Source organism: Acinonyx jubatus, chromosome F2 (genome assembly GCF_027475565.1).
Source record: "Acinonyx jubatus isolate Ajub_Pintada_27869175 chromosome F2, VMU_Ajub_asm_v1.0, whole genome shotgun sequence".
Classification (NCBI taxonomy): Eukaryota; Metazoa; Chordata; class Mammalia; order Carnivora; family Felidae; genus Acinonyx; species Acinonyx jubatus.
The window spans coordinates 56,647,501-56,667,618 of NC_069394.1; the positions used below are offsets into that span (position 1 = coordinate 56,647,501).

Here is a 20,118-nt window from a genome sequence, read left to right on the forward strand (position 1 = left end):
GAAAGCTTTCTTAGGCTTAACGTTCAAGATATGCTGAAGTCCTCAACATCACTCTCAACTTGACCCTAATCATTATCATATTACTGTCAATTAGCCTAGCTTCTTACTGGCTGCTCTTCTTTGTAACCTTACCACACCCAACTCTTCTCTGACTTGCTTTGGAATAATTTCTGTAGTTGCATCAGTGATAATCTCTAAGGAATTTCCATCATGTCAGAGAAGAGTTTCCCGATATCCTCAATGGTAAGTGGGGACAGATGCTAAAAATTCCATTTTTTTTTTTAAGTAAGAAAATTGAATCTGAAAGCTGTTAGGTGACTTGACAGAGAGAAATCTATGACTCGATGGGAGATGTGGTTTGGGGAAACTAAATTTTATAGCTGCCACTCAAAGTTCCTGTCTAATTGAATTAATTTCAAAAGTTAAAAAATACAAATACTTAAAATGAGAAAGAAAGAAAGAAAGAAAGAAAGAAAGAAAGAAAGAAAGAAAGAAAAAGAAGGAAAGAAAGAACTCCTTGAAAATAACATTGTATTCCAGGAGAAACTGATAGCAAGTATTTACATTTTACATTGGAAACACATTTAATGAAACACATTTAAATGAAAATGGTTTAAGATTTGTAGAGGAATGGTAGGAATGAATGAATGAATTCTTGAATCTTTAATCCAGTTTGGTGTGATAGGCTTCTTAGATTCGTGGGACATAGACCAGCCCTAAGAACACTGTCAAGTAATGGAGTTGTTTGGGGGCCACCTAAACCCTCAAGTCCCTTGTCTTCATTCCTACACTGCTAGGCCTTGCTTCTTTCCACTTGCCTCTCTATAAAATTTGATTTGCAAGAAAAGAACCAAGGATTTGAATATACCTATTTCTGAAAAGGCTTATTATACAGTAGATTAAGTAATTTGGGGTTTCTCTCTGCCATCTATAGTATTCTGATTTCATGATATTCAATGCTGTTTTCTATTTAACAGAAGATAATTCATTAAGTCAAAGGAATTAATATCTAATTATAGAATATCAGGCCTGAGTGATTCAGGTGGAAGGAGCTTTATTAACGACAGAAGAACCTTCCTTGCATTGCTAGAGTGATACCGTGTTGGTTGGTACTCGGCTTCTTTTGCCTACTCATGAAGCCAGCCTTAGTTTTAGGTCTAGTTCAACTAGACTTCATACTCAATTACACCTCTCTCCACCTAACTGCTTTTGCCCCCTACCTCTAAGAAAATTGCTGGCTTGCCTGTCTGACATGATAAAATTTAAGATGAGAAATTTTAAGGAACTAAAAGACTTAAAACAGCAGTGGTAGTTAGAAAACAAAATGGATCAATACTTGTGGACCCAGCCTTTCCCATCAGATGGGGTCTACGCATTCCTATCGGAAGATCATATAATGAAATGCCATGAAAATTTTTAGAAGACCATAATAGCAATCCTAACTCCTATAGTCAAAGACCAGCAGGGGTTTTCAGGAATTCAACATCTTGAGGAGTAATCTGAGTTAAATAATCGGCTATTAAGTAAAAATTTTAGAAGAGATGCAAATGAAGGGTAATGAACAATGAACATTGGGCCTACAGCAAAAATATAAGCTCGTAAAACAGGCCGTAGCCAACTGACGCATGAACATCGGAAACAGAAGAGAAAAACTGATACAGAATAAGTATCAGTAGTAACTGTAGTAGTAACTGTAAACTAAATGCATGTCTAATTTTAAGTCTGTTACCAAGTTATAGTGCTAAAGATGTTTTGTTCCTGTTCCCTAACTCCTACTCCAGTTCTTTGAAATTTCGCTGAGAGATAAACATTTTTCTGCAGATAATCTCCTATTATCATTAGTTTGTTTGGTTTGATTCTCCTGAAACAGCTGCCTCTTCCTGAAAGTTATGCTTTTGGAAGAAAATACTTGCCTCACAATGAACTTAGATATAGTTATGTTCCCAGGTTTCCTTGATCTAGGTTTCCCAGAGGGAAAATTTCTTTTTGAGGTGAAAATAAAACTTATTATGTATATGGGGCCAAAGATAATTGTGCTAAAATTACTCTTATCTAGATTTACCCCAAATGTGCTGGTAAATTATATTGAAGTATGAGAAAAATGCAAAAGGCATGTTCTAAAGTTCCATTTAAGGAAATTGAGTTAGACAGTATTTCCAAACACTAATGGAAGATATAAAAATTAGACGCTGCTGAAAATGACAAAGTAAATAAGTTAAAAATAGAAAATCAAGTTATTTTTCTAATCATCTTGAGCAAAATGCCAAAGGAAGCCAACATCCTAAAGGACAAAATGTAAATTTTTCTATTTTTTTCTAGTTTTCTAATTTTTTCTAATTTTTTCCAGGTATACAGGCATGTGCTTTTCTATTGCCACTTGCTCTTTTTGCATATGGTCATGATAGAAAAAGACAAATGTGGAATTTTTTTAAGCAGAAAATAATTCATTTTATTAGCAAATGAGTAATAGTGATTAGTAATACTGAAGAGAGGGTCGGAATATCATTCAGGAAATCATTCAGGAAACAGGCACGCATGATGTATATTATTCCTGAAAGAGCCTTCTTACGATCTTGAAAGACTAAATAATTTGAAGATTTGTTGGAAGCAAGGTAAGCATTAAAGCTGGTAAGCCAGAAGGGCCATTCCGCCCAAAATAGAATAAAATGGGTGATGAAATGAGGTTGATAAACACTAAAACTGAACGTATGCATTGCAACTTAAATCAATTTTGGGGTGTAGCCTTTGGAACCAGACATTACTTTATGGCACATCTCATATTCCGTGGAGTTCCTTTTTAGTGATTTCTTCAGGATTAAAACCCTCAGGTTTGCCTTCAAAGGGATGGGGTATCTTAAAATGAAGCTTTTTCTATAATGAAATCCCATTAATGTAGGCCCAAGATGAACATGTCATAAGCTCAAAGTTAGCTCATATATATATTTCAAGCTGGTTGCAAGAGCCCAGGGCATGTGAGAAACACAGCTATATTCTACTTAAGAAGTCATTTTCTCCTTTGGATTCCACTTAGCTGGTATGTCTACTTCTCCCATAAAGCGAGGGAGATTTTTGTTTGATGAGAAATAACACAGTAGAAAGATGATGATAGAAAGATGGAGAACCCCAGCTCCACCCTATGAGATAATTAAAAGATTCAGCATTACCCACCGCAGGTAAATTAGCCTAAAAGTGATGTGAACTGTAAGTGGGGGAACTGAGGTTCTCAGGGTCCTGCTGGTACCTCTGCTGTGTTAATGTTTAAAATCCATAGCAAACAAGAACAAATGCAAGAGAAGTTGCAAATTCTAGCAAGTATATTCACGGATCTTTTCTCTTTGTAACACTCTCTGGTCTGTTTTGGCCCACGATTGAATAAGGCAACAAGTTCATAGCACCGGATTCCTCAGTTCCCCATGCGTTTATACTGCTCACGGAAGAGATGCCTCCAACATCCTTCTGCACCTCTGATACTTACACACAGAGCCCACCTTTCCAGGGGGGAGGATGTAAATTATATTTATGGTGAGTTGAATGAGGAGAAAGGGTAGGCTATTTAAGTATTTCATAAACATTTCTCTCCTCCCTTCTCACCTTCTCTCATATAGGCCCTCTGGGTACCGGTTTCAGAGTGACAAATCAGAAGGGTGGTCAGGGAAGCACCCACTCTACAAGCAAGGCCTGTGATCCAGCGGAGAGAAAACAAGATGCTTTGGCTGCCGTATAGGGGGTAACTACACACTCAGCAGCCATCCAAACAGACTTGTAGATGAACACGGACACTTAAACTGTTCCTAGTGCGTGGAAAATATCAAACTATACTCTATTTTTCATAATACTTCATTTAATATTTTACATAACTGTAAATTTTACATAACTGCCCATAGGAGCTTTTCCACATCAGACATTATGTGGAAAAATCTCTATTTTACGTAACTGATCCTACGCGTTTTTCCACATAAGACCTTTTTCTATGTGTCAATAATCACAGTGATACGTGACACAGGACTGGAAGACTAACATATTCATATGCAAAAAAAAAAATCAAGCACTGCATTATTCTTAAAACAATTACTTCTGTGGGCGCCCCGGTGGCTCAGTCAGTTGAGTGTCTGACTTGAGCTCAGGTCATGATCTCCCAGTTCGTGAGATTGAGCCCCACATTGGGCTCACTGCAGGCAGCAAGGAGCCTGCTTTGGATCCTCTGTCCCCTTCTCTCTCTGCCCCTCCCCTGCTTGCACTCTCTCACTCTCTCAAAAATAAATAAAACATTAAAAAAAAAACCAATTATATTTGACTTAATTTAAATGTACAAACAAAACATGCAATTATAGCTCTCACATTTTAAGGCCCCAAGAATAACCACCAGATAATTAAGCCCAAAATACTACTTAGAGGCAAAGTAGTTGGTATGATAGTTATGGAGAGTTACAGGGAGGGCCACTGCAGAATCGTTCTTGAGCACATTCCCATATGTGTAGATTGATTCTGCTTCTCTCCAATGCCAATTAGTCATTCGGGACGGGGGACCCAGAGGAGACAGCAGTTGGGCAAGGGGCCATTCGATATCATTGTTTTCATGTCTCCCAAGCTGAAAGTTAAAATAGGAGTATCTTCCCACAATCACATGGCAATTTTGGTTTTTATAAGAGAAAGATGAAATCGAAAAGTTTGAAATTTATGTAAAAGTTCAATTTGTGAAAATGAAAACAGTTCAGTGTGTTTTAGAAACTTTCTGGATTTGCAATGAGCTCATTCTAGATAATGTCAAAATGTCCTTGTAAAAAAGGAAGACATCGCTGTTTTTTCTTTGTTTTGTATGAAAAACATCACTGTGAATTTGAAAAATAAAACGTACTTTAAGGAAGAAATTAGAAGAGGACCTTTTTGTTCCTGTTTTGCATAATATGTAATGTTTATATAACATATAAAACAGTGAGTTTGGCTGTGCGATTGCCTAGTGCCCTACAGTCAAGCTTTTTCAACCCAATATAATTGGATACCTATTCTTATTCGCAAAATCGAAACTGCATAAGTTCTATTTCTCTTGATGAACACAGAATTGGGTTCATCATCTGGGGTTGCCTCAAACGACTTTACAGTTTAGTTATAACTTAATTATAGACCTGGGGTAGGGGTGGGGATAAAAAGTCATAGAGTTAATATCAATATATTTCTAAGGCTGTAAATTTACTTAAATAACAAGAAAAGACTGATGCTACAAAAATAAAAATCTTATAGCAATGCTAAATTGCAAATTATCACAGAAGTCATATTTTTAGGAATTAAACTTTGCAGGTAAGTTTGTTATCTGTTAGGTGTAACGTAGGTGAATTCCTGTGTCTAGAGGACCTTGAAGTTTTGAACTTCCTGGTACTTAAGAAGAAAAAACAAAACAAAAAAAACCCAAAAACCAAACAAAACTTTTCCTTGGAAAGAACATAAATTAAGATCCAAAATATGTATTATTTAATGCTTTGCTTTATTAATATGTATATCGAATATTATGCCACGTTTGTGCTAAAATGCCATTTGAAATCAGTATTAAAATGATTATAGAAAAAGAATACTTCTAAGACCCAAGGGTGTAATGATACAGATAATTAATGTATTTCTGAGACACTGCTATGACCCACCTAGTCTTTATTCTTCTGTATACGTTCGGGTTGACTCACTTCCTGGTTCTTAATTATAGCCAGTAAAATATATATTTCAAATAATGTAAAGGTTTCACTTCCTGAAATGAAAAGAGACCCAGATGTACCCCGTCCTTGGTCACCTGTGACCGGCTGCCTAATATTAACTTATTAATTAGTCTGACTCTCCTGGAAAGGACTTACTGTTTGAATTTTGTGGAAATCCAGGCAAGGAGGATGGACCATTCATTCCAGGGAGCAGAACCGGAGGGAGGCCGGGGAGTCCTGGGTAGGCCGCCGGCAGACTGATGCCATGGAGGGAGCCGCTGTCCATCATGCCTGGCTGCTGCACCGCTAAGCCCAGCACATCTGAAGCTTTCTTGATACGATCAAGTTCTTGCTGTGCCATCAGCTGTCGAACGGTGGTCGGAGCCAAGTAATCTTTCTCCCGATCGAGCTGGCTCCCCACGGTCTCCCTCACTTTTGAAATGTGCTGTTTGGAGAAAATATGATCTCTGATGGACAAGCGGGCAGAGTACTTCACCCCGCAGAGGGTACATTCCGGTTTGGTGCCTTCTGTTCCACTTTGATTAATCATGAAAGGCTTCCCTATGTTAATTTTAAACTTCTTTTCCTTTGCCCTTGCATTTTGGAACCACACCTGGACCACGCGTTTGGGCAGGCCAATCTCATTGCCTAACATCTCACATTCTTGCATGGTGGGAGTTCGGTAGTCACTGAAGCAAGCCTTGAGAACCTTGAGTTGAAGATTGCTCATTTGGGTTCTGAAACGCTTGTGACCTGGTCGATCGTTGCTTTTGGATTTAAAAGGATTGCTGGATCCAAAGGGATTCGGTGAACTCGGGTCTGCTATGCTGGATGTTTCGCTGCGGTCGGCATTGTCATCGGGGTCATCTGTGATATAAAAGCTTTGGTCGTGGTCGCCGTCCTTATCGTTGAAATGGATGGAGGGACTCGTGAGAGAGAAGAGAAATTTTTCATCGCAGACCTCCGTGGTGGGTGTGGTCGCGGGTTTTGGCAAAGCGTCCAGAGTTTTGGGCTCTTTAGGAGATAAAGCTGGCTTCACATCTCCGGAACTTCCCGTGGTGCTTTCCATCTCAGCGGTGCCCTCGTCGCCGGTGGTGGCGTCACTGATTGCTGTATTAATCGATGAAGTCTCATCAAAATCAGTTTTATTTTGATCATACCCTGCCTCAGCAGGAGGGGCATTTAAATTCTCTACATCCTCAGAACATTCTGCTTTAAAAGAGGAAGGGCTTAGAAGATTCTTCGGCGACAGCTCTGCGGTTTTGCTCACAGGCGTGGACACTGTGGAAGCCAATTCGTTCTCACTTGATAGATCCATTTTAGTTAGCGGCAGAGACGGATAATCAAAATAAATGTATTTCTGAGGGCTCTCTCCCCCATCTTCTGCTGATATCAAAGGGCTTGGTGGCAAGCTGTAACCCGCCTGCTTTCCTTCATTCCAGTGCCGAGAGCGGATGTGGCTTTCTAAGGCTGACTTTGCCTTGAACAGGGCTCGACAGAAAGGACACCGTTTGTGGGACTGTGCTGGGCCCACTGCCCGGAACTGGCCTTTCCTTTCTCGAGCTCGGGTGTTCTGGAACCAGACTTGCACGACCCGTTTCTTCAGCCCCACTTCTCGTGCAATATGATCAAGCATTTTCCTGGTAGGGTTGGAATCCAGCAAGTACTTCTCATAGAGTATTTCCAGTTGTTCCGGGGTGATCGTGGTTCTCAAGCGTTTATCGCGGTGTTGGTCCTCACCGCTGTTTCCTCCCTCCTTTTCACTGCAAGCATTGTCCTCTTTGTCATCCAGTTTCCTTTTCAGAGAAGCAGCGACCGTCGCGGGCGCTGTGGCGTGGGAGGAGCCGGTCTGAGGTGGCATCTGTGCCAGAGAACCACTCAGCAGCTGTCCGGTCATCAGCGGGTTGTTGGGGTCGAATATCATGTAGGGCATATCCATGGGCCTTTCCAAGAATGGCGAGTGGAGGAATTGGTTTTGAGCAGCAAGGAAGTGCATGTGCTGGTGCTCCTGCCAGAGTTCCAGAGTGGGGAAGGCAACTGTACACTGATCACATTGGTATTGTAGTAACTGTGGAGGTAGACTGTTCTGGAGAGAAGTCATGGAAATCTGCAGTGGGCTGGAAGGGACCGGGGTCTGCGAGGCTGACGGAGGTCTTCCAACGAGTGGGGGTTGTTTCAGTGGCTGTGGCTGTGGCGGAGCTGCCGAGGCCTGGGGTGGGTCTGAGGAGGTTGACGCTGATGGCAGGGCTGGCTTGCTGCCTTGAGAAGGGGGAGAGGGGTCCCTCTGCTTTGGCTTTTCTGTGGGATATTCGGGTTTTGGAGAGGTCTTCTCCAGGTCCGGTTTGGGTGACGGGATCAAGGGGGTGCTCGTCCCGGAGCCAGAGCTCGCTGCAGGGGCAGCGGGGTTTTTGGCCGCGTCCGTCTGACCAGACGCTGTGCAGTGCTTATACACCACTTGATCGGTGGCATCCATGGAGTCTTCGGTTTGGCTCTCATCTTGGGCATCATCATCTTCATCCTTGTAACACTGCTTCTTCTGATGCGTAATCAAGTCAAAGATCCGGGGGAAAACCACATTGCACTTTTTACACTGGTACTGCATGTTGCTTGTTCGAATATACCGCTCGTTAGTGAGTTCCCTCTTCTCGTTGTCTTTCGTTTCTGCTTGGTTCTCGTAACTCTTGCGTGCTTTCTGACGAGCATTCTGGAACCACACGACAATCACCCGGGTGGGGAGATTGAGAACAGTGGAGAGTTGTTCTATTTCATCATCCTTTGGGTAAGCGTTTGTGTCAAAGAAGTCTTGGAGAACCCTAAGCTGGTAGTCGGTAAATCTCGTTCTAGAAGACCTTTTGCTGAACGACGCATCTGATTTGTAATGTTCTAAAGAGGAGGGCTGTGGATCAATTCGGATATCTTCCAAAACAGTTATGGGAGGGTTACTGAAGTTGTAGGGTGAATCCTTGTTTCGCTGCCGTTCCTTAAAAAGCGTATTTCGAAACCAGTGCTTGATAACTTTTTGAGAGAGGCCCGATTTCTCCGCCATTTCTTGGATCTGCTCTTCACTCGGGGAATTGTTGATGTCGAAGTAAGCCCTCAGGATTTTTAGCTGGTCGTCGGTAATTCTTGTCCGCGGGCGTTTGAACTGAGAATGCCTTAAGAAGTTGGGATCTATTCCGAGCTGCTGTTGGCAAAGCTGAGTGAGATCGGCAGACAGAGTGTCCATCTGGGGCAGCTGCAGGGCGAGCTGGGGAGGGAGTGCCGGGTGCTGCACAGGCTGCATCATAATGGAAGGAAAGAGTGGAAGGTCCAGAGAAACAGGCAGCTGGACCTGGGGGGGAGCCGAAGGGGGAGGGGGCGGGGGAGGGGGCGGGGGAGGGGGCGGGGGTGGTGGCGGAGGGGGAGTGGGTGGTGGTGCTTGCAGAGGAGTGGAAACCGTGCTTGGGAGTTTCACGGGACCCAAGGAAGAAGGCTGTGGAGGAGCTGGAGGCAGAGGAGGTGGGGGAGGGGGAGGAGGTGGCGTTTCTGGTGAAGATGGCGAAATTGGATACAGCTTGTCATAGGCCTCCCTGTACTGACGAGCAAATTTTTCTAGTGCTCCGTATGGAAAAAATTGCCCGTGGACATGTTCTTGGTGACTCTTCAAAATAAGAACATTGGAAAACAACTTGCCACACGTCCCGCATTCCAGTTTGTCAGTGTTTTCCCCTTCACCACTTTTGCCCTTCTTCTGTACCTTCTGCCTGTTTTCGTTGTACTGGATGACCAGTTCAAAACCAAAGTTTTCCAATAAAGCCTTGGCTGCATTTCCTCTGGCCCCCGAAGCTATTCGGGGCGGCAGGATGCAGGGTTCGGAGGATTTTTGCTTCTTGAGGTCTTTGCCTTCTTTGAGTCCTTCGCCTTCGCTGGAATATTCTTGCTTTGGCTTTTCTTGCTTTTCAGCAATCTCTTCTGCCTCCTTGTAAGACGGCCCGTCCTTCAGGACAGGGCAGTCTGAACTGGCTCCGCTCGTCTGCTCTTGTTTCAATAATTTGCTTGCTGCCTGCTGCTGCTGCTGCTGCTGCTGCTGCTGCTGTTGCTGCTGCTGTTGCTGCTGCTGCTGCTGCTGCTGCTGCTGCTGCTGCTGCTGCTTCTGGGGCTGCAGCTGGGGCTGGCTGGCCTGGTACTGTTGTGCTTGCTGCTGTAGTATTTGCAGTTGAGTTTGGCCAACGTGGTGCTGGGTTTGAATCTGCTGCTTCAAGTCTTCCAGCAAGGATCCAGCCATTCCTGTCATGCCGGGCATGCCAAACGTGGCCGAGCCGGGCAAGCCCAGATCTGGCCCCAAGCTGAACTCCGTCCCAGGGATGTAGAATGGGAAGAGAAACTGAGGCTGCTGAAACTGCAACAGAGCTTCTGGGGTCATAGGGAAATGAGGCAAAAAGGCGGGGTTTAGAAACTGAGGCTGAAAGAACGCGGCCTGCTGTTGTAACTCGTGCTGTAACTGCATCTGGATTTGTGCTGGTGACTGCAGTGGGTGATGGGTAGGCTGGGCAGAGATCAATTCCGGAGTTTGCTTTTTATTTAATTCTTTGGCATCTAAGTGGGCATCTTTGCTGCTTACTGTCGCTAAACTCATGGAATCTAGCATCCCTTGGCCGGGACTACTGTTGGCCGCCATGCCGTGCCCACCAGCCACGTGGCCGCTCGGCTCCAGCTTGGCAGCCCTCGCCTTCGTCTGGTGGAGCACGGACCTCATATGGATTTCCAGTGTCGAGCTTTGGCTGTACGCAACGTTGCAGATGCTGCACTTATAGGGTTTGTTATCTGTGCTGCTGTTGGTTTCTTGCGGAACAGGACTGGAGGCTTCCTGCAAAACCTTCTTCAACTTATGCAGATGAGAAACTGAATTATAATGGACCAAGAGAATGTTCTTTTGGGTGAACGACTCTTTACACACTGTACATTTATACGGGCGGGATGGATCCAGGAATTTTTCCATTGTAAAATTTGGCCCTTTTCTAAAAGGTAAGGTCCGCTTTGGTTCGGAGCCCATGTCATCAGGAATAGAGCTACTGTCGCTTCCTACGGGACTCGCCTTCCCTTCGTGGTCCACCTCATACTCTCTCTCCATTTCCTGCTCCAGGGCATGGTCGTCCTGTGCCATAGGTTCGCTCTCTGCCCAAAGTTCACCATTCACGGGCAAGGAGGCATACAGCTGCTGAAGTTCAGCTTCACTCAGCTCGGGGTGGCCTGCTTCCAAGTGTTTTTTTAAAGCCTGGAATGTACGGAAACTACGCTGGCAGAGATTACACATCGTCGCAGCCCGAATCGCGTGATACTGGGAATGTATCTGAAGCTTCTGCATAGTCTTGAAAGCCAGACTGCAGTGGTTACAGCGATACTTATAAACGTGGCGGTCTGACACCGAGAGTGGTTGCCTTTTTTGCTGCTCACTCAGCTGGTCTTGGAGAGCGTCAGGGACTTTCACATCCTTACTGCTATTTTTATTCCAGTCTGACACTTCCGTGGGTTCTTTAGTTGGTTTCTGCTCCTCACTCTTTATTTCCACGCTAGCCTTTGAATCGTCAAGACCTGCCGCACTTTTGTCATCCACTGGACTCTCGCCTGTGTAGAAGAAAGCACAAAAAGGTCGCTTACCGGAAGAAAGCCTACTGCTTAAATGCCAGTAAATATCGTTAGGTGGGAACCTCTAAAGATTTCCGCTTAGTTGGTTCTTTGAAGAAATATTTACTGAGCAACTACTATGTGCCAAGCACTGTGCTTGGTGCCGGGCATGAACAAGAAATCACCCCCGACCTCAGGGAATTTCAGGAGAGGAAAAAAGGCAAGTCAAAGGTAATTACAGTATGCTGCAATCAGCATGATATCAAGGGCCATAACCTCAGTGTTCAGGAATTAGGACACACAGACTATTCTTGGTCATCGACACTTAAGTCCCCCGAGGGCAGTAACAGATGAACAGATGGATCCAAAATATGCCTTGGAAAATGTTACTCTTGGAAACACCACAGTTTTTTCCCTCTCTGCTTAAAAACAAACAAACAAACAAACAAACAAAAACCTTTGATAGTCACAATCCTGGATCGTCCCCACAAATGCGTGCCCCTGAGCGTGTTTTCCCCTAGATCTTGCTCCCAGGCTGGCGTACCTGAATATTTCCCAGATGCCTCAGCTGTGATGGCTGCAGATGTGTCCCGCTCCGATTTCTCAGAGGCAGCTGCTGGCAGTAGCAAACTGTTCGGCATCATCACATCAGGCACAGGCACCTGTGAGAACCACAGGTGTTCATGTCAAATGTAGCCCAGAAATCAGACTCCATCACATCTGCATTTGGCAGGAGCATAACCCACTTAACATTTTTCCAAACGAAAGCAGGGACATTTTGTGGATCTTACAGGCCAAGGCTATCGCTTTGAATTTTAGAGCAATGGTGTTGCGATGCTGTATTCTTCTTTTATTTTTTAAACTACGATTTGAAGGTTTTTGTAGGTCTGTTGTTTTAAAATGATAACCAAGAAATTTTGAAACTCCGCATGCCCACATGAGTCATTTAGTTAACCTAACAGATCAAAAGTAAGACGGTAAAATACACTACTGAAGGGGCGCCTGGGTGGCTCAGTCGGTTAAGCGTCCAGCTTCGGCTCAGGTCATGATCTCACGGGCTGTGAGTTCGAGCCCCGCATCGGGCTCCGTGCTGACAGCTCAGAGCCTGGAGCCTGCTTCAGATTCTGTGTCTCCCTCTCTTTCTCCCCTTCCCTTGCTCGCTCTCGGTCTTTCTCTCTCAAAAATAAACATTTTTAAAAAATTTTAAAAATTTGCTACTGAATATGCTATGCCTTATATCATTTTTTTTTTCCTCCAGAAGCAAAAGAGAGAACAAATGGGCCTTGGTTGTGATTTCCATAACACAGTCTGTAAGAGAGCTTTAAGTGGGCAGAAAAAATAAATTCCTCAACCAACAATTACAGATTTTGCACTGAGACTTGGCAGAGAACATGTCACACGTGCATCAACATGCGGTATCCTTACTGTCATAAGCAGCTTCTCCACACAATCCGGAGACACACTGTGCAAATGCGTCAGATGCAGCTGGAGGTGCATTTTGTTGCTGAGGACGTCCTGACAGAGCGGACAGCAGATGACCGGCTGCACCGAGTGCTGTGACAGGACATGCATCTGGATACGACTTTGGTCCCTACTATTGTAGTTGCAATAAGGACACTGAAAGAACTGGAGAATATGGAATAAACATGGCCGCTGTTAGTTGACGCCCTCGGATGACTTCAGAACATTAGAAGTAATACCAAGAGTTCGTTATGCTGCTGATCACAGTATCTACATATACTTCAACAGCATGAAATCGTGTGGGGCTCGATAACCATCAGGAGCAACAACAACAACAACAACAATAACAGTAACAATGATAATAATAATAGTCAACAACAACAGTAAAAACGATAATAATAATAATAAACAGGTTTACACAGCAAAGGGAAGAAACGTATCTACCTGCTCGTGACAGAATTTGTTGTCCTCTGCAGATTTTGATCTTTTTGTCGCAACATCCTCTTCTTTCGCCAGCAGGAGTGGCTGGGTCCCCCCTCCCACACTGACTTTTAGCTCCTTTTCTGGTGTGATTATTCCTGATTCCCAAAAAAAGAATAGAACACCTCAATTTTAAAAGACTAACAATATCAAATTCTGAAAAATTACATGTTTTTCAAATAGCTCTGACTCTAAATCCACTGAATCCTTAAAATGACTGAACAAACACTTTTAAATGATGGTAATCTCAAAAGGCAAAAAGCACACTTCTTTTTATCTACTAAGTGGACTTTATAAATATATTTTAAAATGTACTTCTGTCTCATGTTTAGATAACCCTAGGTGACCTTGAAAGATTCATCCAGAACACATGCTCTCTGGTGTCTCAGGATGCCTTTATCACATTAAAGCTAATCTACTCCCATTCACAAATGCTAACTTGGAAAATAGTTCCTTTGACTAACATTTAATTACTTATCTTTTTTCTAAAATCCTTGGACACTGAAAACATTTCAAAATACTGAGCATAACTGACTAGTTATAATTCAGAAACTAAGCTAATATTATTATGTGGTGTGTACAGGATTTAAAAATTACATATCTGTCGCTGCTTTTTGCGATTTACGTTTCACTTCAGATGTTTCAGCAGTTGGCCGTAAACATAACATTATGGCCCGGATCTCAAGAAGACAATTGTTTTATGAGGTTAATCCGAATATTCGGTGTTAAAGATGGTTTAGAATTTTGCCTAGATGAACAATGTAATGTGCAGGGGCTTCACACACATCAAAGAAAAGAGTGCAATTCTAATTTCCCAATCTAACAGAAAATTCTTTCCAGCATCAATTTTCCCGATAATCTCCTCTGTGAGGCTGGATATTACAGCGACATTGGGTAGGCATGTCACATACATCTCACGACAAACACAAAACCTCATTTACCATCCATTCCAATCTCATCATAGCGCGGCATCATCTGACCTTTTTTCTGCTGTTTATTATGAGTATTTCTAATTTTAACTTTCAATTTTCACCATCTTCCAGTCAATTTGCAACTAAATTATTTCCAGGGTGAGGACACTATCACTGGACAACTGGGTGCAAATACATCTTGAAATGCAATGAAGCTAAACCATTGATTGCTATCAGACCCCGCGTAAATATAGAGTCTAGGCGTAATCTGATTGTATGCTGTGCATGAAGATTTATCTTGATTTTTTTTCAATCCACATACGGTTCATATAAATGAACAAATTGCACCTTATTGCAAAATAACCCAGTTTTAATTTAAAAATAAGGTCAAGGATGTTATGGAAACAAAGTAAAAATGAACCAAAAAATATGTTCTTTTTCTAACCTGAATAGAGATGCGTGTTTTTTACCATATACATTTTAGGAATTTCACATTCAGAAAGAAATTTAAAAGTAAGGTGACTCTGAAGAGACCAAAATTAAAAAAAATAGAAGTTAAATGACACAACGACAATAATTTTATTCCCTCGAGGTTTGTGGTAGGTACAGAATTAGCACTACTGCTATTGATTTCTGGATTTACAAACATTAGATTTTATTTGAATTAGTTCATTTGTCCTGTATATACATATGCCTTGGAGAAATTTAGATTCTTTGTAAATATTTGAAAAAAATGATTTATCATATTTGTATTCGAATGAACTTAAATTTGAGACTGACTAAAGAATTTCATTCCATTGATTAAACAATACCCAAGTACTTGATATCCAAAAGTTAGGTCAAAAACAGGAATGTTTATCTCAGAATTAATTCTGGCATCAAAAAATATGTTTCTCCTTCTCAAAACAGCCTTTTTGCTATTGTTTTAAAAGTGTGAAAAATAACATTAGGAAGACACTATGCTATATAGTATCTTGCAAATAAAACTTACTCCCTATGGTGTCAGATCAAGTTCTATAAAATGATTGTCATTTAAATCAGCAAATGTCTACCAGTTGCTTTCTCCTGTGGAACTGAGTTTTCTTAAAGAGTTCCTTATTAATGAGTAAGAATACATTCCCTTAAAAAGAGTAGTACTATGTCATATTCCCTTATTCTTTTGTGTACGTGGTAGAATTAGACATGACCAAATAATAAGTTGGTCCAATTCCCTATGCTATCAAAAACTGTCACACGCCAGTTAAAAGATAATCTCCATGACTCTGGTTGCTTGCGGGCCCTATGGAACATCAGCTATAGAATAAACCTCCCATGAACTTCTAAATCTATTAAATTTATAGCTATGGCCTTATTTTCATAAGCTTATATATCCTAATGTTAGTACTATAAAGGATCAAAAATATTGCTTTCATGGTTTGAAACATTTTACTAAGTAAATTTTACAATTTACTACATTTGCTATAGGTTGGTGAAAATATTTGGTATAAATAATCCATGTTCTTATTTTTACCTTATTAATATTCATCAACAACATATTATACTGTTAATATTCATCAACAGTATATTCTACTGTTTTTAATTTAGTAACATACTGTGTTGTAGCAAGGAAGCAAAGAGTTAAATTTTAGGGCCATTACTTCATAGCCATTGCTGTCACTGTTGGCTATAGTATTCCACCCAATATATGTGTCAGCTTCAATATTTTTTGGCTAATTAACTTAGTTAATTAAACCATGATCTTAATGTAAGCTAGGAGCTTCCTAAAGACCATCTTATTTTAAATTAAAAAGAAGTTATAAATAAAGGCTGCCTCCCCCCATTTAGCCAAGCACCCCAGAAATAGATGCCATTGATAAGAAGAAGCAGAGAAAACTGAGATGTAATAACATAACAAGAACAGACTCTTGAGGATAAGGGAGGTCATCAAGATTATTTGCAAAGATGATGGAAGTTACATTTTATGCACACATGCCTTTTCTACTCAAAGGGGTGCTATCTCAGGTATTATGGCCTCCGTGATAAATTGTAGGGCATCAACTCTGGGATCTTTTTCTGAATTGTCTTATCCTAGAAATATATTAAACAAGGGCCTGCCAATTTTGGAGGGTTTTGATTAAGTTTTGTGATTACTCATAGTTTATGTCCGCAACTTTATTTGAACTAAGCGCTGTTTGTTACCCGAGACAAAATTTTGAAATGAGATCACAATTCATTTTTCTGTTATTAAGGACATCCCAATATTCTCAAAAAACAATGCCATTTTAATGCATTTTAAACTAAAAAATGAAATCTAATTACAAATAAGTACTGCCAAATAGATGAGCCAATGATTATCTGTCAGTTATGGGATTATTTAGCTTGCATTAGATGGCTAATATAAAAATGACATAATTCATTTTGATTCAGATGCTGCCTACTTAATAATTTTCAATCCCTAAAATACAGAAGGTTGTAAAGTGGTTTATACTCATAATAAGTGAGGAAAATCCAATAGCATATATGTACTCAAAAACAAATCTGGAAAAAAACCAATAAAACAAAAAACTGAGTAATTATCTATCAATCAATGTATTTGATAAAGTTTGACTGTTATAAAACTTGAATATAACAAAGGATGTTATTCAACTACAAATAATTCTAAATTATAATTACTGGTACAGTATTCTTTCTAATGAGGCCGGAATGAAAGGATAATTTTAATTGCAATAATGAAGGTTAATTTCCATCCTTCCTCATGTTTACTCCCTTATTAAAAAGTGGTCCCCTTAGCCATGGCAGAGACATATTACATTTTCAATGCAAATGTATTAATCTGGATAAACTCTATATTAATTCTTGTACTGCACAGAGCTATAATTTGGATTATAATTAATCTAAAGTGGCACTAGATTTAAATGACAATATAAATGAGGCATTATGAGGCTTTTCTATTATGAATGAATATTCAACAAATATAACTTGCATATTGCCAAGTCTCATCTCGAAAGCTCCAGTCCTAGAGATTAATGTCAGCAACACAGCACAACAGCTTACACAAACATGGTCTTCGTAACATGTGGTGATTCCTTCCTGTCTAAAAATTTCTGTGTTAAACTGGGGCCACACTGTTTTCCCATCTAACAGTTTAAGATAGTGATTAATGTATAAGTTTGCTGGTATTTTTTGACAATTATCACCGACATAAGGAAACAAGCCAATAGAGATGTAAGTGGTTATTCAATCATTAGAAATATTATAAGGAAAAACCCATGTAATAACGTTTTCACTTAATCAGATTCAACTTAAAAAGTGGAAAACTTTGTTGGAAGTTCACGTTAGTTGTCAGTTACAAGAACCGTCTTGACATCTAGGAGGTTTTGAGGCTAAATATTTGCATGGTAGTAATTGCTAATAGTTGGTGCTTAAATTCCATTTTCATCTCTACATATACACCTGGGGAGGAATTTCTGCAGGAACAAAAAATAGTTTTAAACAACTAACATTATGCAACGTTCTGTATTCTCTCAGAAGCTGAAGCCCTGTCTAGATGGTACAATTAGGTGCTCAAGAAAAGACAATAACTCATCAGGCCATTAGGGAGTGATTGAGTCCATTATTTATACAGAGCAGTAAACTGCTGGTGGAGATACAGCCCCTGCATCTGTGGTATATTCCAAATAAGACTCCTCCCTTGATGGTGAGCTTGGATGTGTTTTCAAGAGATTCCCAGAATCCCTCCTTTGGAAGGCATGAGATACTTACAACCAAGCATAATGTCGCATGCCTAAGTATTACATGAGCATTTAACAAACACTAATATGCTATCTGTGTATTTCACACATTCTTTTAAAGAATGGGAGGGATACGCTTTGCAATGTCTTTGGGGATGACTGTGAGAAGGACTCCAGTGAGCACGGACAGAGGCCTGCCGTCCCTGAGGTAGTCAAGCAGTTAGCCTTGATGAGGTCCATCCTTGGACTACCTTGCTATTTCCAATTATTTTCAAATGAGGTTTGGATGGCACTACCCTTGACCTTAACTGATCACGAGGTATTTCAAACCCCTTGTCAGTAACCTCAGGAGCCAGCTTACTAATATACAGCTATGGCACCTTTTTTACATTGCTTTAGGCTCAATACCAACCTTAGATCTTCTTTGTTTAAATCAAATTAGGATCATATGTTAGCCACTGCATCCTAGACGCAAATTTAAGTGGTGCTTTCCCACTGGACTCCTGAGAGAGATTCAGCACTGAACGACGTGGGGTAAGAAGCAGAGAGGCCCTTCAAATAATTTTTGAAGGGAATGCAAAACTTAGATATGCAAAGACCGAATGACAAATATGGGATAATTCAGATTTAAACAAACTTGCACGTAAAAATGATTATCTTTTGCCCAACCCAATGTCTTCATAGTGAAAACAAGCTTCTTTATATATGCAGCTGTCACTGGAATTCAAGGAAAAGATAGATGAGTACCTGAAACTAATAGGCTTGAACCCGTTTCAGCACTTCTTCTGCTTCAATGAGTCCAACATAATAAAACTAGGTATAGCGTGCAGCAAAAGTAGCCAATGTAATATTCATTGCGACCATAGATTTCCATCTCATACATACAAAGCATGGATGAAGTCATATATTTGCCAAATCAAACACAGAAAAAGCCTTAGGTATCCACACCAGATGCTGGCCTAGGGTTTGTTTGTGCACAAGTAAATGTCATGACACGAAGGTTTGTTTTCAAAGACAGTAGCTTTCATTACTGGGATTTGTCTATTCTAGAAGATCAAAATTACCCAGCACCTAATCCCTTTTCAATGATATTTCCTCTTTCTTAGGCTGAATCATCTGTAAACTTTTCCACTGGATTTTGTTTGAAATGCCTCAAATAGATGCCCTTAAAAAGAGCAAATTCCTGAGTGTAGGTTGTAAAAAAGCAAGGAAAAATAACATTTATTTTTAGGGTTACGTGGTTTGGGGGGGGTGCATGTGACTGAATGAAAAAAATTCAAGTGATATCTAATCCTGTGCTTATGAAAAATTAATATGCCATCAGAGGAATCACAAGTATAGCTAAGATTAATGAAAGGCGCTTAAAAAATTACAAGCACACAAACTGATTTGATTAAAAAATAATCTTGCTGGTCGTCCTGTAATATTCTTCAACTTATCCACATCTATTCTGTCAGATGGTTATGATTAAAAATAGGTCAATGGGAGGCTACTGATAGAAATCACATGCAAAATGCACATGCAATGAATAGTAGTGGGAATGTTCAGACAGTTTAAAATGAATAAAAGCTTTTAATAAGCTTTGGTGGGGGGTGAAGGAAGGGCTGATTGCAGGGAATGGGGGGGGAGAGGGGGAGGGTCAGCGGGGTTGGGGTGGGGGTGGGGGGAGAAAGGTGAGGGATGCTAGCATCTTACCAGAATCTTTATTAGAGTTTTTGCCTTCACTGTTGTCTCTCTCACACGTGTCTCTCTCGTCATCCTCTGCCACTGAGGCAGGCTTGCCGGCTCCTTCAGCCTCCTCACTCTGTTCTTCTGTCAAGAAAAACAGACCAGTCAGTAGGATTGAAAACCCCAGAAACGTGCACACTAAAATCAACGTGACCATGGAAAAGCAGTGCTCTTTGTGAATCGTCTGCAGACATTTACTCCGAAAAGAGAAGATAAATTTATTCCAAAGTCTCTGTTAGAACCTGCTGACTGCACCAATGCAAATTTTCATCTAAGGGAACTTCTTTCACACCCATTGAGGAAATGCGCCTGTGCTAAATTAGAATAAGAGAAAGCATTTTAAGTACGGTCCAAGCTAGAAAAGATTTAACAAGAGGTGCACAGCAATTGTGTCCTCTTAACAGTAGAAACTTGTAAACTACAAACTACATAGGCCTACTGTTTCTGTGGACTTGGACCGATGACAGGACAAATCCATTTCTTGGAAAAAATTCTTGGTGAAATAATGTGATCGTGATGGGTTAAATGTAAGACAGGTGCTAC

General features: G+C 40.9%; 1 protein-coding gene across 2 annotated transcripts in view; it reads right to left on the reverse strand.

Annotated features, from left to right (window-relative positions):
- The window catches only part of ZFHX4 (zinc finger homeobox 4), a 160,659-nt gene that overhangs the window by 5,783 nt on the left and 134,758 nt on the right, over positions 1–20,118 (reverse strand). For both annotated transcript variants that reach the window (XM_027064346.2, XM_027064344.2), the window contains exons 5-9: positions 19,543–19,659; positions 13,191–13,324; positions 12,711–12,911; positions 11,830–11,947; positions 5,838–11,285 (exon numbers count right to left, since the gene is read on the reverse strand). In XM_027064346.2, coding sequence (XP_026920147.2) covers positions 5,838–11,285; positions 11,830–11,947; positions 12,711–12,911; positions 13,191–13,324; positions 19,543–19,659 — 6,018 coding nt within the window. The remainder of the gene's footprint in view (positions 1–5,837; positions 11,286–11,829; positions 11,948–12,710; positions 12,912–13,190; positions 13,325–19,542; positions 19,660–20,118) is intronic.